At 40.9% G+C, this 26,852-nt stretch overlaps 1 protein-coding gene across 2 annotated transcripts in view; it reads right to left on the bottom strand.

Annotated features, from left to right (window-relative positions):
• Positions 1–15,684, bottom strand: part of CEP78 (centrosomal protein 78) — a 55,722-nt gene extending 40,038 nt beyond the window's left edge. The window contains exons 1-6 of one of the 2 annotated variants that reach the window (XM_075067297.1): positions 14,366–15,684; positions 13,789–13,972; positions 7,754–8,036; positions 6,980–7,155; positions 6,407–6,479; positions 5,667–5,770 (exon numbers count right to left, since the gene is read on the bottom strand). In XM_075067297.1, coding sequence (XP_074923398.1) covers positions 5,667–5,770; positions 6,407–6,479; positions 6,980–7,155; positions 7,754–8,006 — 606 coding nt within the window. In that variant the 5' untranslated portion in view covers positions 8,007–8,036; positions 13,789–13,972; positions 14,366–15,684. Of the gene's footprint in view, positions 1–5,666; positions 5,771–6,406; positions 6,480–6,979; positions 7,156–7,753; positions 8,037–13,788; positions 14,030–14,365 lie in introns of those variants that run through there. The other variant, XM_075067298.1, reaches the window with a different exon arrangement.
• Between the last annotated feature and the right edge of the window lie 11,168 nt (positions 15,685–26,852).

The following is a 26,852-nucleotide window of genomic DNA, read 5'->3' as shown; positions in this document are numbered from 1 at the left end:
GGACCTCATTTGATATGTCCTCCTACGCTGACTGCCCTTTGAGAAAGGTCTTTCATATAAATATAACATACCTAATGCAAAAACCGCAAAAGCAAGGAAGAGATAAGCCATGTAGCACGTTTATAGCTTCTTCGCCTTCTCCCAGAGACACAGATTTCCCAAACAGCACACCCACCATATACCACTCACATTGCTGGGTAGACAGGGAACAGTGTATTCTTCATGTCCTACTATTGTTTTAAAACCAAAATTTATAGTACAAAAGAAAACAATAATTAAGCCTCAGAACTGGCATTCTAGAACTTTTAAGGTAGGTGCTGATGTTTTTCCATCAGTAAAAGGATACCAGCCCCACAACTGTCTTCATGAATAAAGACTTTTCTAAGGTCTTCTGCCTGGGAAGCAGTAATTCAGAGATTTCAGGGTCACGGTGGATAATCAAACAAACATGAGCTTCCAGTTCAACACTGTGGCCAAAGGCCTAATATGATCCTTGACTGCATAAACAGGTGGATCTCAAGTAGGAATACAGAAATTATATTACTTCTGTATTTGGGACTGGTGTGAATACTGTGGAATGCATCCAATTCTGATGTCCACAATTTAAGAAGGATGTTGATATATTGAAGCAACGTCAAAAACCCATAAAAATTATTAAAGTACTGGAAAATATGTTTCAGAATGATTGAGCTTCTTGAGTCTATTATTTAGCTCAACAAAGAGAAAGTTAAGGGGTGACTTGATCACAGTCTATATATACCTACATAGGATACAGGTGCATGATAATGGGCTCTTTAATCTAGCAAACAAAGGCAGAACAAGATCCAATAACTGCAAACTGAAGCTGACAAATCAAACTGGAAATAAGGCACATAATTATTAAGGGTAATTAATTCTTGAAAAAACGTACCAAGGTTTGCGGAGGAGTCATCATCATTGGCAATTTATTTATTCTTTAAATATAACAGAGATGACAAAGAAAAGAAGGGCATCTGACTTGGAATAGAGAGACATCATCAGATTATACAACAAGATAGGTAATACAAATAAAAAACTATTCTCCAGAATCACTTGTTTAGAAAGGGGACGAGAGAGGGGGGAAAAAAAAGAAGCAAAGTAAGGAAAAAAGGATATTGAAAGTGAAGAGAGGACCAAAGAAAAGCGTGAAAGGTAAGTAAAAAAGAATAAGAGAAAAATGATAGAACAGAGAGGAAAGGGCAGCGCGCGGCAGGGGGAGAGGAAGAATTACAAGAGGTAGAAGGAATAGAAGACGAGTGGTAGCTAGGGTCTTGGAGGGCAAAGGTTACCCAATGGGGAATTATATTGGATTATTCCAATACTTCCAAAAATGTAGACCATATATCTATACATTCATCTTGGTTGTTACTATTGCAAATATTAATTTATTGCACTGCTGGCAGGTTAACCATGTCAGACTACCAATCTCTGGTATCTAGGCACCTTTGGAACTTCCACCATTGTAGAATTAAACATTTGGCTACGATCAAAGTTTCTCAAAGGATTTCAGTTTCAAGACAAATTGCATAGGTGAGGAAAGGGTATGAAGAAATCATTTTCAATTACATGGTTTATGCTTAAAATCTCTTTTTAATCCTATCGGGCCAAAGAATAGGTCTATGGGCAGTATGGGCAGTTTTTCAGGTTATCAGAACTAAAGACAATGTAATAAAGAATGATATTTAAACTCAGAAGCAATCACACACAAGCCTTTCCTAGCAGCAAAATTGTGACTGATTTCTCCCTAAAGAAAGGATAGAAGTCTAAGTTTGGGACTAATTCTGGTGGCAGTGGGATAACAATTCCCTCTTCCATGCACAACTGGGGCTGGAGAAGATGGGAATTAATATGAGAACTGAAAGGTGGGTAAGGAACTGATTAAAGGGGAGACTAAAGGGGATCATGATGAAAGATGAACGGTCAGAAAGGAGGGTAATTACTAGTGGAATTCTTCAGGGATCATTCATGAGACCACTCTTATTTAATATTTTCATTAATGACTTGACACAAAAAGTAGGAGTGTGCTAATAAAATATGCATATGACACATAGTTGGGAGGTATTGCTGGTATGGAGGAGGACTGGAATATCACACAAGAAGATTTGGAAGACCTTGAAAACAGGAGTCAAAAATGGGATGAAAACTAATAGTACTAAGTGCGAAGTCATGCACTTAGGACTAATAAGACTTATCAATGACAGAGGAGGAGAAAAAGCTGGGTGTACTGGTCAATTATAGAATGACTATGAGCTGCAAATGCAATCCTACAATGTATCAAGTGAAGTATTTCCAGTAGAGTCAGGAAAGTGTATTACCACTATACAAGGCACGGGTAAGACCTCCTCTAGAATACTGTGTGCTATTCTGGTCTCCCATGTTTAAGAAAGAAATTCAGACTGGTCCAGAGAAGGGCTACTAGGAGGATCAGAGGAATGGAGAGGGAAGAGGCTGGCTTGTTTAGCCTAGCCCAGTGGTTCTCAAACTTTTGTACTATTGACCCCTTTCACATAGCAAGCCTCTCAGTACAACCCCCCTCTTAAATATATTAAAAAGTGTTTTTAAAGTTATACCACCATTATAAATGCTGGAGGCAAAGCAGCGTTTGGAGTGGAGACTGACAGCTCATGCCCCCCACTCCCCCCATGTAATAACCTCACAACCCCAGAGAGGTCCCAGTCCCTAGTTTGAGAACCTCTAGCCTAACCAAATGAAACCTAAGTGGAGATATGATTATTCCTCTGATATATTTATAGAGAGCAAACACCAGGGAGGGAGAGAAGTTATTTAAGTTAAGGGCCAGTACTGGTACAAGAACAAATGGATATAAGCAGGCTATCAACAAGTTTAGGCTTAAAATTAGACAAAAGTTTCTAACCATCAAAGGAGTAAAGTTCCAAGGAGAATAATGGGAACAAAATCCTAACTGGCTTCAAGACTGAGCTTAAAAAGTTTATGGAGGAGATGGTATGATGAGGTTGCCTACAGTGGCAGATGACCCAGTCCCAATTGCTATTAGCAAATATCTCCAACAGTCAGAGATGGATCACCAGAGGGGCAGGGCTCTGAGTTATTACAGAGAACTCTTTCCTAGGTGTCTGACTGGTGGGTCTCACCCATGTGCTCAGTGACTAACTAATCACTGTATTTGGCATTGGGAAGGATTTCCCCCTCATATCAGATAGGCAGAGATCCTTAGGGTTTTTCATTTGCCTCTGCAACATGGGGGGGCCAGGTCACTTGCTGGTCTGAACTAGACAATGATGGATTTCTTTGTAACATCAAGTCTTTACATCAAGATTTAAGGATTTCAGTAACTCAGCCAGAGGTTATGGACTTATTACAGGAATGAGTGGATGAGATTCTGTGGTCGGCCATGTGCAGAAGGTCAGACTAGATGATCACGATGGTCCCTTCTGGCCTTAAAGTCTACAACAGGCTGGGTGTCAGGGGAAGGGACACTCCATTGTGTTGCCTTCCTCATGATTGAGGATACATAGTAAAGCCTCAGGTTGGGTAGACCGATGCCTCCTGGTTTAAAAGGCAGTTGTATTTTTTCCAAAGAATAGTCTGGGCTTGTTGCCCATACCCCACAAGGAGCTCTTAAAAGTGTTATTAATTTTGAAAAGAAACAGAGCAAGGAGCTAAGAACAAGTAAAAGTCACAGGAGAACATTCGTTTTTAATATTCTAACTCTGCCTGGATAGAGGGAGGGCTTGACATCTATGTAAATCCAAAACCACCTGTGTGATAAAAGAATTGAAATTAATTCTGACTATTTTTCTTAGGTCTCTGGAAAATAGGACTCTTAACTACCTGATTTCCACCTGCTGCCAATGAAAACTATAATCTGAGAGTGCAAAGTTAAGCACCCCTGAAAGATACTAAGAGCTGCCAACCTGAGCCAATATATTTTCTACCCTGAAATTTTCCCGAACAATTCAGCAGTTTGTAATATTGGGGATGGTCTGAAGGGGGTTGGTAGAGAATAAAAATATAAAAATCAGCATGTAGGCATATTTTCATCTTTGGGAACCCTAGGCATTCTAATTTGTATTTGACTCCAAAGCCAAATCAAACGGGGGAAGAGAGGGGACATCCCTGTCTTGTACCAAGGAGGGGAGATAATGTGATTGGTTACAACAGAAGCTAAGACTGGAGTACAAAAGTCTAATCCAGCAAATGAAAGAGGGACCAAATCCAAATTTTTGTAGAAAGAGGAACAAAGACATTTTCCTACATGTGACAGAACAGTTCTGAAGGGTTTAATAGTAGGACAGTGCAGAGAAGCTCACGAATGTTGGCTGACCCACGTCTCTTTTTTAAAAATCCTATGTAAGCAGCGTTACGTTCCTCATTTTTTCTAGTCATTTAGGTAGAATTTTAGACAAGTAATGCCAGAGTTCATTAAGGGTATTGGGCAAAAGCTAGAACATTCTTGGGCATCTTTGCCAGGCTTAAAGTTTGACAGAAAATGGGAATTAATTCACTAAAGAAGGTAGAGAGTCTTTAACAAAAGCCTCTGTGTATACTTCAGACAGTCTGGGAGCCAAGCTGTCTTTTATTTGGGCCTAAATTTCAGCTAGAAAGCTATCTAGACAATATTTTTAATTATACAGCTCTAATCTAAGCACACCTGTTTTTCTTTCATGCTTTAATAACTTCCAAATGATCAAATACAGCCTATAAGGGCAAGAGTCCTGATCCAAGCCCACTGAACTCAGTGGAAAGACTTCCATTTTCTTCCATAGGCACTGGATCAGGACCTCAATGCTTGGGATAGAAGAGGAGGTTGTATTGCCAAAAATACAAATACACTTCTACCCCAATATAACACAGCCTGATACAACATGAATTCAGATATAACACGGTAAAGCAGTGCTCGGGGAGGGCTGCACACTCCGGCGTATCAAAGCCAGTTTCATATAACGCGGTTTCACCTATAACACGGTAAGATTTTTTGGCTCCCAAGAACAGCGTTATATCAGGGTAGAGATGTAGTTCTCCTTGAGCTACTGATGTGCATAAGCTTAGCTTGTTTCTTTATCAACAAAAAGAAGACAGCAGCTAAAGTGTAGTGCAAACAATTAAAATTAGAATGACTATTTGTGCTCTCATAGGCCCTAATCTTGGGTGGTATAGAAGCATATATATATAACTTTAAGCATGAAAATAGTCCCAATGACTTCACTGCTTGAAGTTATGCAGATGTTTAAGTACTTTGTTTAACTGGGGCCTAGTCACCTAATCAAACCAGGATATGTAGAACTATGACTACATTAATGTGCTGAGCTATATTATTGGAGTCTTAAATGTTCATATGACATGAACTATTTCTCGTAATCTAACCTTCTATTATTTTCACAGATGTAATAAATAGCCATATATGCATATCTTGCTAGCAGCAGTTCTCACTGAAGAGATATCATCTTAAGAGGAATATTGGGAACTCAATGCGACACTAGGAGTAAATTATACTAGGGCTTTTCCTATAGTATCAGAATGTTATTAATATCAAAATACGTAAATACATTGTGTTTACATACTAGACTCACCTATGAATCATAATGTGTGTGTGTGTGTGTGTGTATATATATATATATATATATATTAATCCATTTAAATATTTGCCTTTACAAAAGGCAGGTTACCTTTAAGACATTGGCCAAGTGTTCTGCTCCCCGCCAGGTCAAACTACATCCTGTAAAATTTATAGATTTGATGTTGGCTGAGTTTCTCACACTTTGACAGATTGCTGAAGTTAAAAAGATAAAAAAAATTACAGTCAGATAATTAAAATGAATAATACTTACCATGTTTCTTACAGTGATGTTATAAAGGCATAATTAGCATTCGGAAAGAACCTAGATCCTTGAATGAAGAACTATTGTAGAAGAGCAAAGTATATTATTTATTTTAAATAAAAATATTTTAACTGTTCCATAACTCTGCATACAAACATGAAATATCTTTAAAATAGGTATATTTCAGAAGTGCTTTATATTTCATGTTAAAGCAGTCTAGATATTCCACTTAATATAAATGCTAGCTAATGTATTTCATGACTTGTAAACATTTATAAAAGGAACTTTTCAACATAAGTGTTCGTTTGCTTGCAGCATACAGTAGGGTACTACTTTATTTCAGTGTGAAGAATGCTAAAAACCAAACACTGAAAAAACAAAAAGACAGTCACAGAAATGACGACAAGTTTTGCACTTCACACACAAAATTTCACAAAGTTCAAAGTGAATGATTGTTTTCTGTTATAATCAATGAAGATTTAAATAGGGATAGAACAATGAGATTTTTTTTTAAAAGGTATTTTAAAAGCAGTAACACAAAAGACACAGATCACCTTAGGCTATTTCTTTTAAATTTCAAAACTTACTTTCCAATCCTCCATCTCCAATTGGACAATGTGCTAATGACAAGCTCTCCAAAGATGACGTCTTGGCCAACCCCTTCAAAACAAAAATCATTGAAAACATTTTTAAAGTGTTTGAACAACAATATTTTAATAGCACATATCTGAAGAAAAAGCAGTGGTCCTCACTCCCACTATGGATCCTTTATGCATGTAGAAGGGCCAGAATGGTGCAAAGGGACCCTAAAAGCCTTATTTGTGTCTGAGGGAGGATTCTCCTAGTGCAGAAACTGTGGAAAATAGCTGTAAATCTGCCTTCTAAGCACTCCTCTTAATCCCCAGTGAAGGGGGCATGCCAGGGTAGTGCTGGGATGACATGTCAGAGGGAGGGCTGCAACAGGCCAGAAAAACTGAAGAGGCTACAGTAACTTTGAGAAGTCCCCAACCCTGAAAATCATCAAGGGCAAAAGAAGCTTAAATCTACCATAGCTCCACCTACATCTGTTGTGGACCTTTAAGAGTGCAAAATAGACTCTCACCCAACATCTTTATTGCTAAATGTATACATCGGGGTTTTTTGTGTATTTGAAGTCTTACCTTTGTTAAAAATATTAGATCTCGCTCTCTTAGAAGCAGTCCCTCAAGTTCCAAATTTTTTAGAGCACTTGATATATTCAGACAACCTCTGATGGCTTTACATAATTGAGTAGTCATGTCTTTTGATCGAATTGCTGGAATTCGTCTTCTAAAGTAGGTTTTAGGTCTGTCAGCCCCTAACAAACAACAAAAGTGAATCACTGATAAAATCCAGGTCCCATTGAATCAGTGGGATTTTTGCCATTTAAGTGGCGCCAGAATTTCTCTCTATTTCTTTGTTTTATGATTGTGATACCTGAAGAATTATTCCCTTTTTTCCCCCATACACACACCAACTGCTATATTGGATCAGAACTGTCGTTCATTTAATCCAGTATCCTATCTCCCATAGAAGCCAAAACTGGGGGGGGGGGGGGGGAGGAATCCCTTAACAGATATAAATAAACTGGCCATAGGGAAAGTTTTTCCTATACCCAAGAAGTAATGTCTGAAATTTCATTTTTATACCTCTTGGATTTTTTTTTTTTTTTTTTACCACCACCACCTCGTGGACCACGAAAGGGAAATGAGAGCTCCACTAAGTGTCTCCAGCTAATGCTATTCATACCACACAATCCTATGTTGTGATAACTCAGCTTTCAACACAAGATTGGTCTATTGTGGTTTAACTAAGAGGACATGATGTTAAACCATTTTAAAAAAAACTCCCAGTTTTCCTGTAATGAATTCCCAACTAGACAGATATAATTAAGATCTCAAGTGTTCATTACAAACCTGATTCTCCAAGACCCTGTTGATGAAAGCTTCTTATTACAACAGAAGTCAAAGTCTTATTATGCCTGATAGCATTCAGAAGTGGTGTCCAGTCAGGAGCCTTGAGGCGATCTGCATTTAGCTCAAGAATGCCCTGATTCACATTAGCTTTCACAGTTTTTAGTGGGACAGAGCCTTGAACAGCACAGAGAAATTCATAGTGAGAGTAAAAATCCAAGGTGCTCTGTCTCCTTATTTTGACTGAGTCAATCATTTCTATTCGTGTGCTGAGTTCCTCTCTAAACTGAGGGAGAAAGAAAAAAATAAAAGACAACTGATTCCACTGAACAGTAGATTTAATGTTACATGCTTTCAATATAAACATACGGGCACACAATATTAAAAAAGCCAGAATAAAGCTTACATTCGAACAATTCACTAAATTCAGCACATATACGAAGACAATATCATTATGTTTAAAGTACTATACCCAACTGAATGATAGGAAGGAAAGAAAAACCCTTACATTGATACCTTCACAGATGTAGTCAATGTGATAACTACTATAAAGCTAACCTTTCAAGGCTCCATGTTGCCACATGCTGAGTGCTTCTTGTGGAACGCTCAATACCTTAAGCTGGTGCTGACTTACGTTCTGATCCAGCAATGAGATACATACAGGGAGATCCTCGCTCCTAGGACTGCTCACATGTTCCAAGTTAAGCACATGATCAGGTGCTTTGCTGGACAAGAATCTAATCTACTACTACGGGATAGTCCAACTATAGAAAATAATCAAAACCAGAACTTATCAGTTGCAACCACTGAGAAGCTGCTTCACTGACTGCAGGCAGAACAGAAATTGAGTTTTCTTATTCTAAAAGAATTGGAGTAATCATCTCACTGTTACCCTGTGCTTCCTCTATGTACCAGTCTCTCTCATCTTAGAATGAGAAGAGCTTACGATCTAAGTATTTCTGTTCTGTGTTGGTATAGCACCTAGCACAATGGGGCCTTAATCTATGGTTAGGGTCTCTAGCCTGCTGTAACAGGGTGGATAAAAATCAGTGATTTAAATTAAAAAATCCAATTTTTTTTATTGGATTTTTTGGGTAAAATGCTTTTTGAGGAAAAAACCTATCTAAAGACAGTTTTAATTAAGATTAATTAAGATACATTATAGTTCAAAGATATCTCATCATGGAATAGGGATTATAAATTCTAATTCTATAGTATAAGACAATATATTCATGTAATGTTTAAGAAAAGTTTTGTAAATGAATTCCAACAGTGCATTGATTAGGGACTCAATCTTATGGGGTTCCCAGGGGCTTCTGTATAGATTATTTAAATTAATCTTTCCATCTACTCAATGGGACTCAGTGCTCAGTCTAGAAGATACCATCAGAGATGCTTAGTTTTGCAGTTCTCAAACTGTGGATTTGTGTCTCCAGAAGTAACATGCTTGTTAACAGCAAAAATGTTTAATAAATAAATACATAAATAATATAGAGGTGAGAAATAACAGACCTCAATCCTATCATCCGTCTGCAAATTTGTGTACGCACAGTTAATCCCTTACCTCTCTCTAAAAGTGCAAAGTTTCAAAAAGTTCAGTGAATAGAAGACTGTTGGGGTCAGAATAGATCTGGACAAGAAGAAGTCTGGAGATAAATGTGAGCAGGGAGAGACAGGAAGAAACAAAAGTGAAACTGAGCACCATATTCCAGAAGTCTTGAGGTCTTTCTGACTGTAGCCTCTATTGATTTGAGATCTACCATACCATTCTCTCACTAGACAGGAAAACCTACAATGGCAGCAGGCTGTAAAAGAGACACAGTCTGGGAATATTTTAATGAAGTTCCTCTACCTGTGGGTAAGAAAGGCATGCCTGCAAAATGCAAACAATGCAACAAAAAAATGCAAGGCCTGGCTGCCCGAATGAAACAACATCATGAGAAGTGTCTCTTCTCAGGAGGAAGCTGCCTTGAAAATTATGAAAGAAACATGTCTGAAGATGCAGGATCTTCAGGTGGGTAAACTTTTTTATTTCATACTTCTTTCTTAAGGACTGCCTGTCTTCCTTCTGGACTATTCTTGAGTTCTCACGTTTGAGCAAAAATATAGTTGCTACTCTATGGTACTACCATTTTAGATGCAGTTGTGACAAAAAATGAATAGCTGAAGTAGGCAGATGTTCCTTTTACAATTTCACCTTTAAAGTAGTCAGTGAATGCAATGAGTAATACTAAATGAGCAGTATGGTAATTAAATAATTGCATTGACTTATTTTGTTTAGGAGAATCCATCCTCAGCACACAGGATTCTGAAGACTATCCACCTTCAAGATCACCATAATTTTCTATAGTTTCAGAGTTATCTGCCAATGACCGTGTTTCAGTCACATCATGGATGTCACATAGCCACAGTATATCACCTGTTGCAAAAAAAAAATTGCTATCATCCAGAAACAACCATGGATAAGTTTGTGAGAAGAACCAGCAGATTACAAAGAGAGGTAATTGATGAAAAAATTGCCTGGTTTGTTTATGCAACATATTCTCCTTTCCGTATGATTGAGAACCCGCATTTCATTAACATGGTTCAGTCATTAAGACCAAAATACAGTCCACCCAACAGAGCAGATGTCACAGGCAAATTGCTGGATAGAGTGTATGAAGAAGAAATTGAGCAGTGCGCAAAAGGTCTAGAGCGGGGGTGGGCAAACTATGGCCCACAGGCCGGATCCACCCCCTGTGGTGCTGTGGGCCCTGCACTGCTCGGGGAAGCAGCTAGCACCATGTCCCTGTGGTCCCTGAGGGAGGAGGGGCAGAGGACTCTGCATGCTGCCCTTGCCTGTGGGCACCTCCCCCAAAGTTTCCATTGGCCAGAAACTAAAAGAGATGAGCAACATGGCTTTAGGAAGGGAAGGAATACTATAGACACAGTATTTACTGGAAGGAACTGAGTGAGATCTTAAAGAGAGAAATATGCAAAGACAGAGTTAAATTACAAGCATTAAAAAACAAATGGGAGAAGCACTATCTGCAGCTTATTTTCTTACAGATATTCTCAATACTCGGTACCAGGGTCAAACGTTAACTGCTGAAGAGGAGGAGTTGGCTATGACATGGACATCCAGCAATCATCCTTCCATAATGCCAACTATAATAAACTTCAGAGCGAAGGGTGAACCATTCAAGAAATATGTGCTTGCTGATGATGTTATAAAGAAAGTCACACCAGTGAACTGGTGGAAGTCACTTAAGCACTTGGATTCAGAGATTGTTGAAGTGATAATCTCACTTAACAGCAGTAGCTTCTTCTGCAGTGTAGAAAGAATATTTTCTTCCTTTAGACTAATTCATTCCAAATTGAGAAACCATTTGGGACCTGAAAAGGCAGGAAAGCGTGTTTTTCTTTTCTTTTCCAGATTATGAATGAACAGGAAAATGAAAGTGAAGATGACAGAGTTAGCTGCAAAAGCCAATATTTTACGTTTCTCATGTTGACCTGGCTGACATAGTCCATTTAGTTTTAATTTAACTATTTTAGTTAAAAACAATTTTAACAAAAACAAACCTGATTTTAAAAAACTTGAATGTTTAACTAATTTCAAAAATCCATATGCTTGTTTTGTTAAAATATTATGATTGCTGTTGAAGCAAAAAATCCAGAATACATAACGTTGTTGTTTTAGTTAAATAAAACAATTTAAAATGTCTGTCTGGTGATGTTCTCCTCCTAATACAGCATAGCAAGAAAATCTTCCAAATATTAATGATTAATCTGTCGAATTGGAGATATTTATGAAGCCACTGGGAGGTGAACTATCTGCTTCAATTACCTTTGGTAAATGGTATCATAGGGGTAGCCGTTTTAGTCTGTAGCCACAAAAACAATGAGGAGTCAGATTGCACCTTAAAGACTAACACATTTATTTGGGCATAAGCATAAGCTTTTGTGCTTTTTACCCACAAAAGCTTATGCCCAAATAAATTTGTTAGCCTTTAAGGTACCACTGGACTCCCCATTGTCTACGATGAATGCTTGTTTGGTTATTTCATTAATTTTCAGATATAGCTGTAAAACGAATCTGCAACATTTTGAAAATAAATCACTTAAAATTGTATAGAGTGTACTTTCTAAAAATTAAACTACATCTATCTCTGAGTTGTGAAGAATATGTATTAAGCTTATAACAACCAACAAGAATGCACTTTTATGTAGAAATCCATGACTATATTGAGTCTTCCTGACTAGTGATTTAAATCAAATCCACCCTGTACCATTACACAAATAACGAGACCACCAAAAGGTTCTGGGACCACCCTGAGATTGGAGATGCTCAGAGGGTCAAAGATTTTAAGAGAGTTACGGGAATTTTATACATGAATCAAAACTGAGCCTTGATCTACACTACAAACTTATGTCAGTATAATTATGTCACTACACTGACCAACATAGAAATACCGATCTAAGTTCTGATGTAGACAGCGCTATGTTGACAGAAGGGCTTCTCCTATCTACATAGGTACTGTCTCTCGGGGAGGTAAAAACCTACACTGACAGAGGAACCTCCCTGACAGCATAGGCAGAGTCTTCACTAAGCATTACAGCGGCTATGCTGCTCCAGCGCTGTAAGTGCAAACAAGCCCCAAGTATCCTGTACTGATAGTACCTACAGAAATAATTTGAAAAAGTGTTTGGAAATGTAAAAGCTGACTACACAATTTGCGTGTTACAATGACATACTTTGCATATATTACATCTCCATCAAGGCGTGAAACTTGTTTTTCCTAATAGTTCCTCCTGAACTAGAAATTGTGACCAACCACTGCATGAGATTAAGCAAATGCTGATGTTAGTATGTGACAACAAGTTGATGGTTACACACAGACATAGAATATGAACATGCTAACCTGGCCTTAAAACAAACCAACACAAGCAAACCCCTCTGCTTCCATAACCAATAATACCCAACTGTAAAATCCAACACTATGCCATTACATTGGCTATTCAGAGTGTCAACCACTTCCTCCACTTTTAGATGCAATAATCTGATTTTTTTAAGAAAACTATTAGGCATATAAAAGTTACACTAAGTCACTGCATCTCCTGCACAACCACTTTCTCATATTTCTTGCAAGGAAGAGCCAGGAGTAAGCACAGTCTTCCATTTATTTACTTGTAGGCTGTAAGATTTAGGAAGACTTCAAAAACAGGGCACTGTATTTTCACATCTGTTTTACTGACAGCTCAGGCACAATCTAATTAAGAAGCTCCTTCAGTGAAAACTACAGCTTTATATGCTTCTTTTGGAAAAACTTACTAGGAAGGATTTGAATTGCCTCTTATGGCAATTATAAGTGATACCAACAAGAAGGAACATAGTCCAACTTTGCTTCCCTTTCCTCACAGACTGGGCGTTAATTTTGTAGACAACATAAGTATATATGTATGATAAGTGTATCAGGAATTTATTGCCTTGCAGGTTGAAGACATGACAGTAAATGAAGGTAAAGTAGACAGTGGGCTCTGATGTATTAAACCTCCCAGGACAAGCAGTTTTCTATTATATACTTCCAATATATATATTATCAAAGACAACCCTGACATTCTTATCACGGATTGCTTTCTGCCACTGGCCCTTCCCACCCAGAGTTATAATAGGGCTTGATTTTCACAAGTGCTAAACCTCACAACTCCATCTGCAGTCACTAGATGCTATAGGTGCTCGGGGTCTCTGAAAAATGTTCAGAAGTTAAATATACAAAATGCACTCAAAAGCTACCATCCCTGCTGTTAAACAAAATGTTTGTCTTTTTCCTTGCTGTTAAAAAGATCCTTATAATACTGTATAGTATGCTGAGTTTTATATCATAAGCAAATAATTTATGTAATAAGATCTAATTACAGAAAACTATTCATGTTCTACGCGTTCAATGAACCGTTCCAAGTAAATCATTTATTAAAGCAGTAGAACTTGAATCTGTATCGTTACGGCAAAGCCCCAAACCCGAATGTGTGTAGAATGGGATCAGGAAACTACTGACCTCTGCTTAGGCTGATCCTAGCTTTTCTCTCGTCCTGATCTCACAATACGCCCCTCTCGAAAGCTATATAAACCTTCACTTCTGAGTCACCTGATTTACTAGCGCCAACCAGTAACGGAAACAGACTGGGAGCCTTGATTCCAGAGAGTCAAATAAGTCACTGCAACCAAACGGCGAGCGCCACCTGCAAGTTCAAAATCAGTCGCAAATATGCACGACAGGCAGAGACCCACCAGGACACACATGTAGTCCACACTCAGCGCTGCCCGACATGCGCGCGCCCCCTCACGTTCCCAATAAGCGTGGTCACGGCGACCCCCCGGCTCACAGATTTAACCCCCCCCCCGCCCTCCTCGCGCGCTCGCCCCTACTGTCCCCCGGTAGGCCCGTGCCCAGCGCCCCCATCTCCCCAGAGACTCTTCGGTACCGCGCTCTCTGCCTCTCCCCCCGCAGCACGACATCGCCCGCCCATCCAGGCTCACCGACCCCGGCACCAGCCAGCTGCGAGCGCGCGGGGACGTCTCCCCGCTTTCCCAACCGCCCCGTAACACGGTGCTCGCTACCCATTGGTTGTTACCACGGTTCAAAATGGCCACGTCCAACGAGCGGTTTGTGTAGTTAGGTCTCGCGCGCTGTTACTCAGCAACGCTGCCAGCCGCTCCTGGGCCGAACTTCCGAATCCAAGGACAGGATCAAAACGTCCCGCGTCGCCTGCTTCCTGCTCCGCTTCCATCCGGAGGCGGGATTTCACCGAGTCCGCTCACACCCGCTAAGCTACGCCACGCCCCCTCCCGCCGCGCATCAACTGATCCCTCTCCCCATCCCCATCCTGGTCACCTAGCTACACCTCAGCCCCTGCACCTCACCCAACGCTCCGAGGCCGGCACGCCGCCCATTGCCAGACAGTACGCAGTCCTCCCCCCAGCCTTAGACACCCCGCCGCCCCCTTCCAGCGGGGGCCACCTTCACTGCAGCCCCAGCACCTAGTGCAGGTATGGGCAGTGTCCACAGCAGAAACCTTTGTTTCTTGACTCCTTTTCCCATTTACATGAGGTTGGAGGCGCCCACCGTTCTTGGCCACTCCTTGGGATCCAGGGCTTGGGCATGTAGGTGTTAGGATTCCAGTCCTTTTCTCTTCAAAGGACCCATCATCATTTCCTTGGTCTTCCACACTGTTTCTTGGTGTCTTCTATCTCTTATGCTTTCTTTCCTGGTTATTCTCCCATTCTTATCACATGTCCAGCCCACCTCAACCATATGCTTTCAGTGGGAGTCCCAAGTCCATCTTCCCCCTAACTTCTTCCATGGACACAATCTACCTTCTACTTGCCTGCCATTCTCCTCAGTGTGTTATTTTCTACTACTTATATCCTCTTTTTCTTCACCATCTCCCTGAGACCCCCCAATTTCAAACCGTAGAGTAGGCTGGGACAGACACACGAACAGAGCATACAGTTTTCCTTTGTTTATTACTTAATTGCTAGTTCCACAGTACTCCTGCCCCCTTTTTCACAGTTGCCCATGTACATTGGGTTCCTCTTCTCATGTTTTCAAATCTCTGTCTGATGGTACTAAGTGTATTCCCCATGTACACAATTTTTCCTCTGGTTTAACTTGCTTCCTGAAACTTCAATCAACAGCTCTTCTTCTGCCTTCCTATTTGCATAACTTAAGTTCTCTTTGTTTTTACCTTAAAATCATGGTCTTTAAATATACACCCACTCTGATACCATATTTGCCAATTCCTCTTTGTTGTTAGTCAGAAGGGCCAGATCATCAACATACATTAGTTTTCTTTGCCTCTCCACAGGCTTGGTTATCCTACTGAACTCCATAACTAATAAGAAGTTAAGTGTAGTCAGCCCGCTCTTGTCTCAATCCTGTCACCACATCAAAACTGTGAAAATTCCATATATTGTTACATGCTTAATTCAACACCTCTATCTCTACTTCTTGAAGTCCCCATCCATTGATCTCAATACTCAAAACACCAGCTGCCACAGAACCAAGTCATTTGCTTTCTTCACAATCAATATATGCTCTATGTCTTCCATTTATCATTCTTTCAGACTTCTGTCTTATTGCAAATACTGTGTCTATACTATTCCTTCCCTTCCTAAAGCCATGTTGCTCCTCTCTTTTATCTTCCTCCACCTTTGCCCTTCAGAACTTTCTCCAGGACTTAGAGAGATGCACTTAACAGGGTGATGCTCCAGTCATTTGCATCACCCTTATCCTTCCAAAGACGCACAGTCATTTCTCCAGTCATCATCTTTGCTTGATCCCGCAAACACATAGTAATCTATGAAACCACTTTACTCCAGTATCTCCAACTGCGTTGATCATATCAACTGTTATTTCATCTTCACCAGCTGCTTTGGCATTCATTTTATTTAGTGCTTCTTCTATCTCCCTCACAGATATCAATACCTTTTGAAGGGTCCTCATAATTGCTGGCAGTTCTTGCACTCACAACCCTCTCTTCTTATTTAACAGCCTTTGAAAATATTTTTCCACAGCTTTACCACCTCTTTAGGGTTAGTCACCATACAGTTCCCATCCTTCAAACAAAGATCTCTTCATATTTTATTTCAGTGTTCCTCTTTTTTTGTTAACCCAAAAAACAATTTCCTGCTATTATGTTGCTCCTGCTTTCTGTACAATTTCTCTTCACCCTTCATTCTACATATAACAGGATCCACTGGAGTCAATTCAATACGGGTTTATGGACATGACAAGTAATGGCTAAAGTAGATTGAAACAGGAGGGAAAGTGTTTGTTGCACCTGCCAAGGAGAAGGGGCAACTGTTGAGGAGCTGCAGCTTAGTATCTAAGCCAAGGAGAGGTGAAGAGAGTGTTCCGACATCCCATTACTATAACGCCTGATAACAAACTACAAGTGTTGCCAAAGTGAAAAAGTAGTCATTTTTTATTCCAGATTGTCAAGGAATCTAAGAAATAAAGGTCACAAGTAAAGTGTCTCATGCTTCTGTTTGATATACTTTAATTGCACGACTCACGCACAACCAAGTTGAGGGCAGGCACAGTTTAGGAGACATGCACCCACCTCCCCATAGGAAAACCCTTACTACAGATATAGCCCTATGAAGATAGGTATTTTTCTTTAAGTCTGTAGCAGGTAGTTAGGGAGGAGGGGTTGGATGAAGGTTCTAGCCAGAAACTGTAATGAAGCAGGAACAAAATATTTATTGTACAGTATTAGAAGAAAGTACCTTTCTGAGACTCTGTACCGTTATCACATAACTTCTGTGACAAAGTTCCTCCTCTACCTTGGTGGGTCCTGCGCTTCTTGGCAGATTTGCTCACCTCAGTGATCTTCCCCACAGTCTGGGTCAACTCCTCCTGTGTCTGATCAGGAGTTGGGAGGTTTGGGGGGAACCCGGGCCCGCCCTCTACTCCGGGTTCCAGCCCAGGGCCCTGTGGATCGCAGCTGTCTATAGTACCTCCTGTAACAGCTGCATGACAGCTACAACTCCCTGGGCTACTTCCCCATGGCCTCCTCCAAACACCTTCTTTATCCTCACCACAGGATCTTCCTCCTGATGTCTGATAATGCTTGTCTCCTAAATCCTCCAGCAGTACACTCTCTCACTCTCAGCTCCTTGCCTTCTTGCTCCCAGCTCCTCACTCGCACTCCTTCTCCTCTGGCTCCTCCCTGCCTGACTGGGGTGAGCTCCTTTTTAAACCCAGGTGCCCTGATTAGCCTGCCCTGATTGGCTGCAGGTGTTCTAATTAAAGTAGCTATCTCCACTGCCTTCTAGAAAGGTCTTAATTGGCTCCAGGTGCCTTGATTAACCTGGAGCAACTGCCATTTGGTTACCATGGTCCTAGGGATTTGTTTAGCCTGGGGCTAACATACCTGTTTCTCAGTACTTTACTGTAGCCATCTGGCCTTGCCCCATCACACTTCATACACACTATGTATACATGTGCATTAATCCCTGTTTAGTGAGAAATGCTGAAAATATGTAGCCTATGCACTAAGGCTAGGTTTTGCAATTCACTCGTGGATAGAGATGCCTGCCTCTTGTGAAAACAATTAATTTACATTTATGGCTGAATTAAATAAGATGTGTGCAGTGCTTTTTATAAATTCCATCAAGCTATGATTCAGTACATTGAGCAAGCCTGTGGGATCTGATGAGACAGCTTAGTGTCCCTTGGAAGATAGTGCCATTGATAGAAGAGCTCTGTACTGGAATGGAAAACTGTTCGAGTCAATGGCAGATACGTGGCATGCTTTACTATTTCAATGGGAATTCAACAAGGCTGTGTCCTGTCATCATGGCTGTTCAGCATTCATTGGTTGATGGATAAGCTTCAGGAGGCAACTGTTAGTAGCATGGAGCTGAATGCCATTTTGCTTTGCAACCTGAATATATCAGTGACTTTGTCTTGTTGGTTCAGTTAGGTGAACTGCTGGAGCTGGACTATATTAATCCAGACAAAACTACATCCCTGTTCGTTACCATCGAGCAGTCTCTAGTTTCAGATTACAACCAGCTCAGTATTAACCTGTCTGGATGGGATATCAAGCTGACAATTGTCATATACTTGAGAAACATCATAGCACTGAAGGATGTTCAAAAGATTTGGGTGTTTGTATAGCAGCAACCACTGATATGTTCTGTGCCCTTCAGCAATCACTGTGGAGGCACTGTAACATCAAGCTTATGAAGCTGTGGAGTTAGTTATCCTAACTCTGTTGTATGGTAGTGAAACATGGGAAGGCTAAAAAGTGGCAGATTGACTTTTCAGTTCTTGTCATCTTTGTCAGCTGCTCCATACTGAGTAACAGGACAGGATCGGCAATGTGCATATTCAAGCCGAACCCAGCAACCACCTCCATCAGTACTGTTTCAGTTTTGGCAGTTTTCTTGGTATTGATGTATTAGGATGGAAGACTAACAAATTACATAGCATTTTTACTAAGGAATGCCACTACCTGGCTGGCCATTACATGGTCCCCAGAAGCTTTAGTGACATCAGATCAAAATGATGGACATAGACTGAACATCAGTGGTTCTCAAACTGTAGGTCGGGACCCCAAAGTGGATCGTGACCCCATTTTAATATTAGACTTGCTGGGAGTCGGGACAGAAGCAGAAGGCGGAGCTCCACCCCAAGCGGGGCTCGGCTGTCACCTCCTCTCCCCACACCCAGGGCAGTGAGGCTCAAGCTGTGGCCCCTTCTGCCCCCACCCGGGCTTGGGCTCTACCCCACCCCCATCCCCAGGATCATGTAGTAACTTTGTTGTCAGAAGAGGATAACGGTGCAATGAAGTTTGAGAACCCCTGAGCTAGATTATTTTAAGCACATAGCTAGAGATTTTGATTCAGGTGGTGCCTGATGTAAGCTGGTCACATCCCTTTGGTATTTGTCTTACTGATGATGTAATATGGGTAAGTGCAATTGCTTATTTTACAAGTTATGTTTTTGCCTTGCCTAGGGACTGGAGGATCAAACTCTAATGCCAGATATCGTCTAAAGTTAAATGAGCTAAAGCCCCTAGAACATTTGTAGAATACTTTGTTTCCATACAGATTTAATAATATTAGACATCAAAATCTTCATCTATCATCAGAAGATGATCTATGAATACAAGTGCAATCTCAGTGCCAGTCCAGTCAGTACCCTGACTAAGAAGCATCCAAGGGACTGGAGGTCACCTGATATTCTGCAAATTGCTTTACCGCCACCTTTTCAATAATTTCAACCAGAAAAGGCAGATGAGATACAAATAGTTCGTCAGACTGCCAACATCAGGTGCTGGTTTGTAGAGTAGAGGCTGTATGGGTATTTCCTTCAGAGAAGCTATTAATCAGCCATTCTTTCAGGAAGCGTTGACAATCTGTACCAATAAAAGAGGTAGTTCTTCCTTTAAAGCCTTCACTATTCATGGGGTCTGAGCACAAGTCGTAGAACAAAATGCCCCCAACACTCATCATACTTTAGGGGTGCCACTGGCTGAAACACAAGCAAAGAAAACAGTATTTGTCTTCTCCAGAGCGCAGGTGCCGGCTTCCTCCTTTCCACAGGGTGCCCAACCCTTGCTCAGGCTCCATCCCACTCTACCCCTTCACTAAGACCCTTCCCCTCTTTCCATCCTGCCTCTTCTTATCCAGTTCCACCCTCTTCCCCCAAGTGAACCCCATCCCCACTCTTCCCCTCAGTGCCTCCTGCATGCTCCAGAACAGCTGATCGCAGCAGGCGGGAGACACTGCGAGGGAGCGGGAGGAGTTGATTGGTGGGTAGGAGGTGCTGGGGGGGTAGGAGAGGAGCTGGCTGCCAATGGGTGCTAAGCATGCACTAATTTTTTTCTGTTGGTGCTCTAGCCCTGGAACACCCACAGAGTTGGCATCTATGTTCCAGAGACATTAATTAGATTTTTTAAGCAATAGTGCTGTTTGGCCAAATAACTTTTAATAAAAAAGAACTATTATACATCTTCACTCATATGCTACATGCTTTTTTAAAAAAAAATTTTGATTGTTTCCCTAATCGCTTTTGTATTTCTTTAAATTTCTCCTCTGTTCTGCATTAATTTCCCTTCTTTGATATTTTCTTAACTGTATCAGAAGTCCCAAGAAGGTGGCTATTTGTTGAAAGACTTTATTTTGTGTTAAATTTATATATTATTGTGGGCTGAGATTATGTATAATCTTACTGGGGCGAGATGTGACAGATGTGAGGCCTAGGAGTTTAAATAAGACTACACTGAAAGTGTTTCAGGCAAGCATGGACTTTTGGCACAATAAGTATTAAGTAGCATTCCTGAGGAGTCCCTAGGGGAGCGGTAAATACGAATTCCTCAACTCCAGTTATGCAGAAATCCAGCCTTTTGAAGATATGCCTGAGGAAAGAGTTATTGATTGCTGATTACCTATTATAGGAGGCAAACATCCAAGGCTTGAGCTGTATAAAGAAACAGCCAATCTGTCCAGCTGTGGGAGTTTGTTCTGGATCTAAGAGGGATGAACTGATGGCCATAGGGAAAAACTAGTGGTAGGTTTTGCAGGACTAAATCCAACAACAGCTCTAGGTTGAAATTGTGGGAGACCTCTAGTAAGCTTTCTAGTGTGCATGTGGATTCTTCTGTTGTTTAATATGTTTTCTCTATAATGCTTAGAAGAAGCTCTGGCGTAAATAATAAATGTGGCTGATACACTGGTCATAGTCTTCTGAGAAAAGCAATGCACAGCCACTGAACTTTTTAGGCAGTCCAGCTTTCTGGGGATATCATAATGTAATTCCAGGTTGCTGTATAGCCTTAAAACCAATGGTCAGGAGGGAGTGAGATGCAGGTTTCTGCTCAAGAGAAGTGATGGCTGGGAGCCTGTCTATTAGTGGGTTCCCTTGAGGGACCAAGGAAAGGGAATGCAGTTGCAATTACCCTGAAACTGACACAACTATTACTAGTTTTATACTTACATCTGCCAATCAAAGGCATGGGATGATGCAGGCCTTTCCAAATCTCTGTATCCCTCATGTGACTGCTGAAGAATTGTTATGCATTTCTCATTTTCTTGAACTTGTATTTAAACATTGTCTTAGTGCTTAATAAGATGTTTGAGAAGAAACATCTCAGACAACCGTACACGAAAAATAGAAAGTGTAAGATTGGTTTGAGATTCCATAGGAGGTAAAGTCTTAGTGAATACAACTGCTATATCTTGGATGATTTCCAGCCAGGCATTTTGCTGTCAAATTCCTGTCAACTGTAGTGAACTGGGATTTGCAGATGAATTAGGAATCTCAGCAACATTGCCATTGACATGTAAATGAAATGAAAAGCTGCTATTTGGTTTTATACTTGGTACTTTATACGTTAGTTCTGTTATCTGTCGAGAATAAGATTGAAGGGTCAGGCTGAGGACAGCCCATAGAGCAGAATCAAGGATGATCGGAATGTAAATATAACCCTCATTATCTTACAATATGGCAAAAATTTTCTCTAAATTATTCACCAGTGACAGCCTGTAGCTACCCATGCATCCTAGTAAATCTAGCCAAACATTCTGTAATGCAGTTGTAACTAGAGAGGGATTTGTCTTTTCAGTAAAAACAATATGTTGGACTGTAGCTTTAAGAGTGACATTCACCCTATTACTAAATGTGTGACGGGCTTTATTCGGGGGGGCAGCAGGTCTAATGGGCAGGACATGGCTCAACAGTTCCCAGAATCTTCGAATGGCCTTCCTGGGTAAATCCAAGCTAGAGAGCATCCCTCCCCCAGGTTCTCCTGATCAGATGAAGCAGGAGGGGAGGGTAAGAGGACCCGGTCTTCCCTGTCCACTGGGCCAGCTAGGGCCCAAGAGGGAAGGGGTGAGAAGAGTCTCCAAGCTCTCTAGCTGATACCCCAATTCACACACACACGCACACCGGGACACTTCCTGCCTCCTCGTGTTCTCTCTGCAGTTTGGAGCAAGGTCACAGCAATCTGCTTCCCTTCCATTAGGGGCTTGTTCACACACTCTTCACAATTCAGATAGTCAGTTGGGGCTTCCCAGCTCACTTTTCAGTATCCATTTGTTCCCCCTTGTCAGGTGGGGGGCAGAGAGAAAAAGAGTCAGGCCCATGGCTTCCCACTCAGGTCTTACCCACAGTCCAGGCCCTTGCCCTGTGGATCCGTCTGCCCCAGAAGCTACAAATTCACTTTCACCTTCACATTCCCCTGTATGACTGTCAGAGTCCCCTTTTAAGCAGTGTCCCCATTTGGAGCATGTTTTGCAGCAGATGAGTGGTGGGGCCTTCTTAGCCAAATACTATTCTAACATGTAGCTGGAGTAGCAGAATTTAGGTCGACTTACCCCGGTAGTGAAGACAAGGCCAAAGATTGGCAGAGTGGTAAGTAATGATGAGGACAGGGCAGCGTTGATCTCGCTGGTAGTGAAGACAAACCCTTAGTGTGGAGTCTGTAAACTCATTCACAAAGGTCCTGCAAAGTCTCCCACACTAAACACTCTTTCTATATAAAAAAACTGTAGTTTGATTCATTAAAAAATATTGTTTTATTCATTTACATTAAATTGTAATTCATTTACTGCAAAAAAAGTTTACATTTTTGCAGTCTTTTTGAGCCAAATCCTGGTCCCTGTGGTACAAACTAACCAAACGGTTGTGTGATGGAGAGATTATGAGGAGAGATTAAAAAGACTAGGACTTTTCATCTTGGAAAAGAGACAACTAAGGAGGATAGGATACAGGTCAATAAAATCATGAACGGTGTGGAGAAAGTGAATAAAGGAGTGTTAATTTACTCCTTACAAAGCATGAGAATCAGGGGTCACCCAATTAAATTAATATGAAGGAGTTTAAAACAAACCAAAGGAAGTACTTCTTTACACAATGCACAGCCAACCTGTGGAACACATTGCTAGGGGATGTTATGAAGGCCTAAACTATAACCAGGTTCAAAAGAATTAGATAAATTCATGGACGATAGGTCCATCTGTAGCCAAGATGGTCAGGGATGCAACACGATGCTCTGGGTGGCCCTAGCCTCTGACTGCTGGAAGCTGGGAGTGGATGATAGGGGATGGATTACTTGATGATTGCCTCTTCTGTTCATTCCCTCTGAAGCACCTGGCATTGGCCATTGTCAGAAAACAGGATACTGGGCTAGATGGACCATTGGTCTGACTATGTATGGCCGTTCTGATGTTCTTACGTTCATGAAGGATGCAGTAGTATATGTGATCCAATGTGTGTGCCCTACATGTAGGCTTTAGCCAGTGGATCTGTGTGTAATGATGAATCCACTGACCATGCCCCTGCCTTGATCTTTCCTCTGTTAATACACAGAGCTGTTGTTCACAGGATACAGGGACTGTGCAGTACCATTTTATAGCCTCTCTGTGGAGTCATACTACAGAATTCTAAGAAGTATATAGCAAAATATTGCTGATTTTATTAAACATAACAAGATACTTTGAGTCACATCTACAGTAAGGAAGGAGTGTGGGCAAGACTTAGAACATTTCAAAATGCAGAAGTTATGTTATACATGGAGTTCACACATACAAACCAGAGACTATACACAAAAAGCTGAATGTTTACACAGACAACTAAGGGGCCAATAAAAGTAATCTAGACATTCTATCCCAAAGGAATAGTTGTTACCTATCTCTAATATAATTTAACTTTTGCATCTTACTCCAATTTTTTCCCTTTATTTCTTCTCTTTCTTTGTTGGCTAGGTACTGGAGGCATGGCTGGATTTCCAGTTAGGCACAGTAGGCACATGCCTAGGGACACCAGCATTCTAGGGGCTGACCTCTCTAAAACTGTGTGCAACATGAAGATTAGCTGTAGGCAGGGCGGGCGTTGAAGATGCTGCGCCTAGGGGCATGTAAGTTATAAATCCAGCCTTAACTGGAGGCTAACATAGCTATAAGGAACATCTCTTTTAGATTCTAATAACTTCTCAGTTAATCTAAGTAGTATTTAGCTATTTTAGTAAAGCCTGTTAGTATCAGTGAAGGGTTTGGGAAAATACTGATTTTATAGTACTTTGGTCTTGTATAGCTGTTCTGACCTCATTCTCTGAGAGTTATTAAAACAGTTATGTTAAATTTGGCTTTTCAGAGCATTAAAAAATGAAAATTCAATGTGAAGCTTCCCACTACCCATGAGGGTGTGGTCAGAGAGTTTTATAGCAGATTGATCTATTCTTCCACAGGAGCTAGAGTGAGTTTTTACATCCATATTTTAGGAGACTTAAACATTTCTACAGATGTATTGTGCCTCATTATTTTCCCGTATCATAAATGTCATTTAACTACATTGTTTGATAGTGTTTTATACTCATTTAAAATAAAAATGAGATCCAAAATTTGTGCTGTTTTGTGTATCCTCTTTGGCTATGTTTCTTATTTTGGGGTAAAGTGTCTAAAGTGTTATAATTGTGGCTATCATCATTACTTACTTTTACAGAGTTCACTTACTCTATTGTATTCTGATGATGATTCAGTGAGATGCCACTACGTACATGTTTCTTCTCCAAGAAGACAATCCCTGAGTCCATTTTAACAGGCCCATCTTTGTGTGTCACTCTTGACAAATTGTGTCTTCTCCCTGAGCCATCATTTTGCTGAATAAGTTGTACTAATTTTTGTTCTAAATATTTTTTAAAACATCTTTCTAGGCCATATGCTCTGATGTCTATTTTTAATTTACACCAGTTCTGATTTTAAACACAAAGTCAAATGTATTTCAGAGTGCAAGCACTTTGCAAGTTTAATCCTATAGCCGGTGCTAGACTTTTCAGAGAAGAAAGGAAGGCACAAATGAAGATGGGTCTGTGGCTGAGGGAGTCCACTCTGTACACTGTCAAAGGGTCATGTAGCAACTAATCTCTCCTTGCTGCATGAGGCATAATGTGTCTCAGAACAGTCTCCAGGTTTGATGTGCCTCTACCTTGTACGTTACTGCATGCTGTTCCTTAAAGGAACAATGTAGCTCAGGGGTTCTCATACTTCATTGCACCGCAACCTTCTTCTGACAACACAAATTACTTCACAACCCTGGGGAGGGGGACTGAAGCTTGAGCCCACCCAAGCCCCACTGCCCCGGGTGGGGGCGGCCAAAGCCCGAGCCTCACCACTCTGAGCAGGGGGGCCAAAGCTGAAGCTCAGGGGCTTCAGCCCCAGGAAGGAGGCCTGCAACCTGAGTCCCGTCACCCAGGGCTGAAGCCTTCGGGCTTTGGCTTTGGCCCTGGACAGTGGGGCTCGGGCTTCAGCTAGCCCTGGCAATCCCATTCAAAGGGGGTCGCGACCCACTTTGGGATCCCAACCCACAGTTTGAGAACCTCTGATTTAGCTCATAGTTTGGCTTTTCTTTTAAATTTCTTTTCTATTGTACCTACCTTGCCTTTTAAAGTGTGCTTCCAAAAGTCAATTGCTAGCTATTTCTCTCCTGTGTTCTGCAGAAAGCCAGCTGGCACTGAATGCTAGTGGCAAAGGAACAAAAACAAAATTTTCAGTGCTATTTGAAAATGTTCTAGGAGCTGCTGCTGAAGCTGTTCTTTATAGCTTTTGTCCCACAGCCTGCAAGGATACTTTTAGGCTGTTGCTAGGTGGCAATGTTCCTTAAGTAAAGAGATACTCAGAATGACAGAAATTTTTTTTTTTTTTAAAGCAGAACGGAAATAGTGACTTAATGTCATCATTAGGTGGCTTTATCATAGTTTTCTTGGATCTGCACACTGTGGCAATCGCACTGTGACAAGGATTATTTATTATTTGTATAGTGCTATGACGAAAAATGGCACCAACAGGCTCAAAATATGTGAAACAAATCCCCAAATCTCTGTAGAATAATCAGGGCAATCCAAAAACATGAACTGACTTAGTCAAGTTGAAAAACAAAAACTGGCCTGTGAATTTTATCACTAGTTTACTTTGAGTGATTCGAAGATATAGGGAATTTGGTATAAGTCAGGAGGCTGTTCCAATCATAAGATGGAGCATGAAAAAAGACAAAAAGCCTGGAGTAGGAATAGGAGACAATGACAAGGTCTGCCTCTGAATGTTAATGGTGCCTAGAGGTCAGTCCATTCATGTGGCATGGCCCTTTACAATTTTGAAAGATCTGATATATACACAAGGACTTAGGAGATATTGAGAGAGAACGTGGTTCCAGGAATAAGTGGGTTTTGGGAGGAAATCCTGTTTCTTTAAGGATCCAAGAACAGCAGCAGCCTTGACGTGGGCTCTGTCTAAGGTGCCCTGGGTTCTATTCACAGCTATCCCGCACTATCTACTGCATGGCCTTGGGCAAATCATTTCACTTTGCTCTGCCTCTGTTTCCCCTCCTACACTGTTTCTGTCATGTCTGTTTTGAGGGCCAGAATTGTTTCTTATTATGTTTGTACAGCACCTAGCACAATGGAATCCCAGTCTCAGGGTTTTAAGCACAACTATAATACAAATAATAAGTAATAATAACACCCCAAAGTTTTCACAGTTTAAATCAATGTGATGTCAATAAAATCTCTGGGCAAAGGAAGAAGAGAGGATAAGAATCTCATGCAATTGCTCTAG

Source organism: Chelonoidis abingdonii, chromosome 6, assembly GCF_003597395.2.
Source record: "Chelonoidis abingdonii isolate Lonesome George chromosome 6, CheloAbing_2.0, whole genome shotgun sequence".
In the NCBI taxonomy this organism is placed as follows: Eukaryota; Metazoa; Chordata; order Testudines; family Testudinidae; genus Chelonoidis; species Chelonoidis abingdonii.
This window is presented reverse-complemented; position numbering and strand designations above follow the sequence as displayed.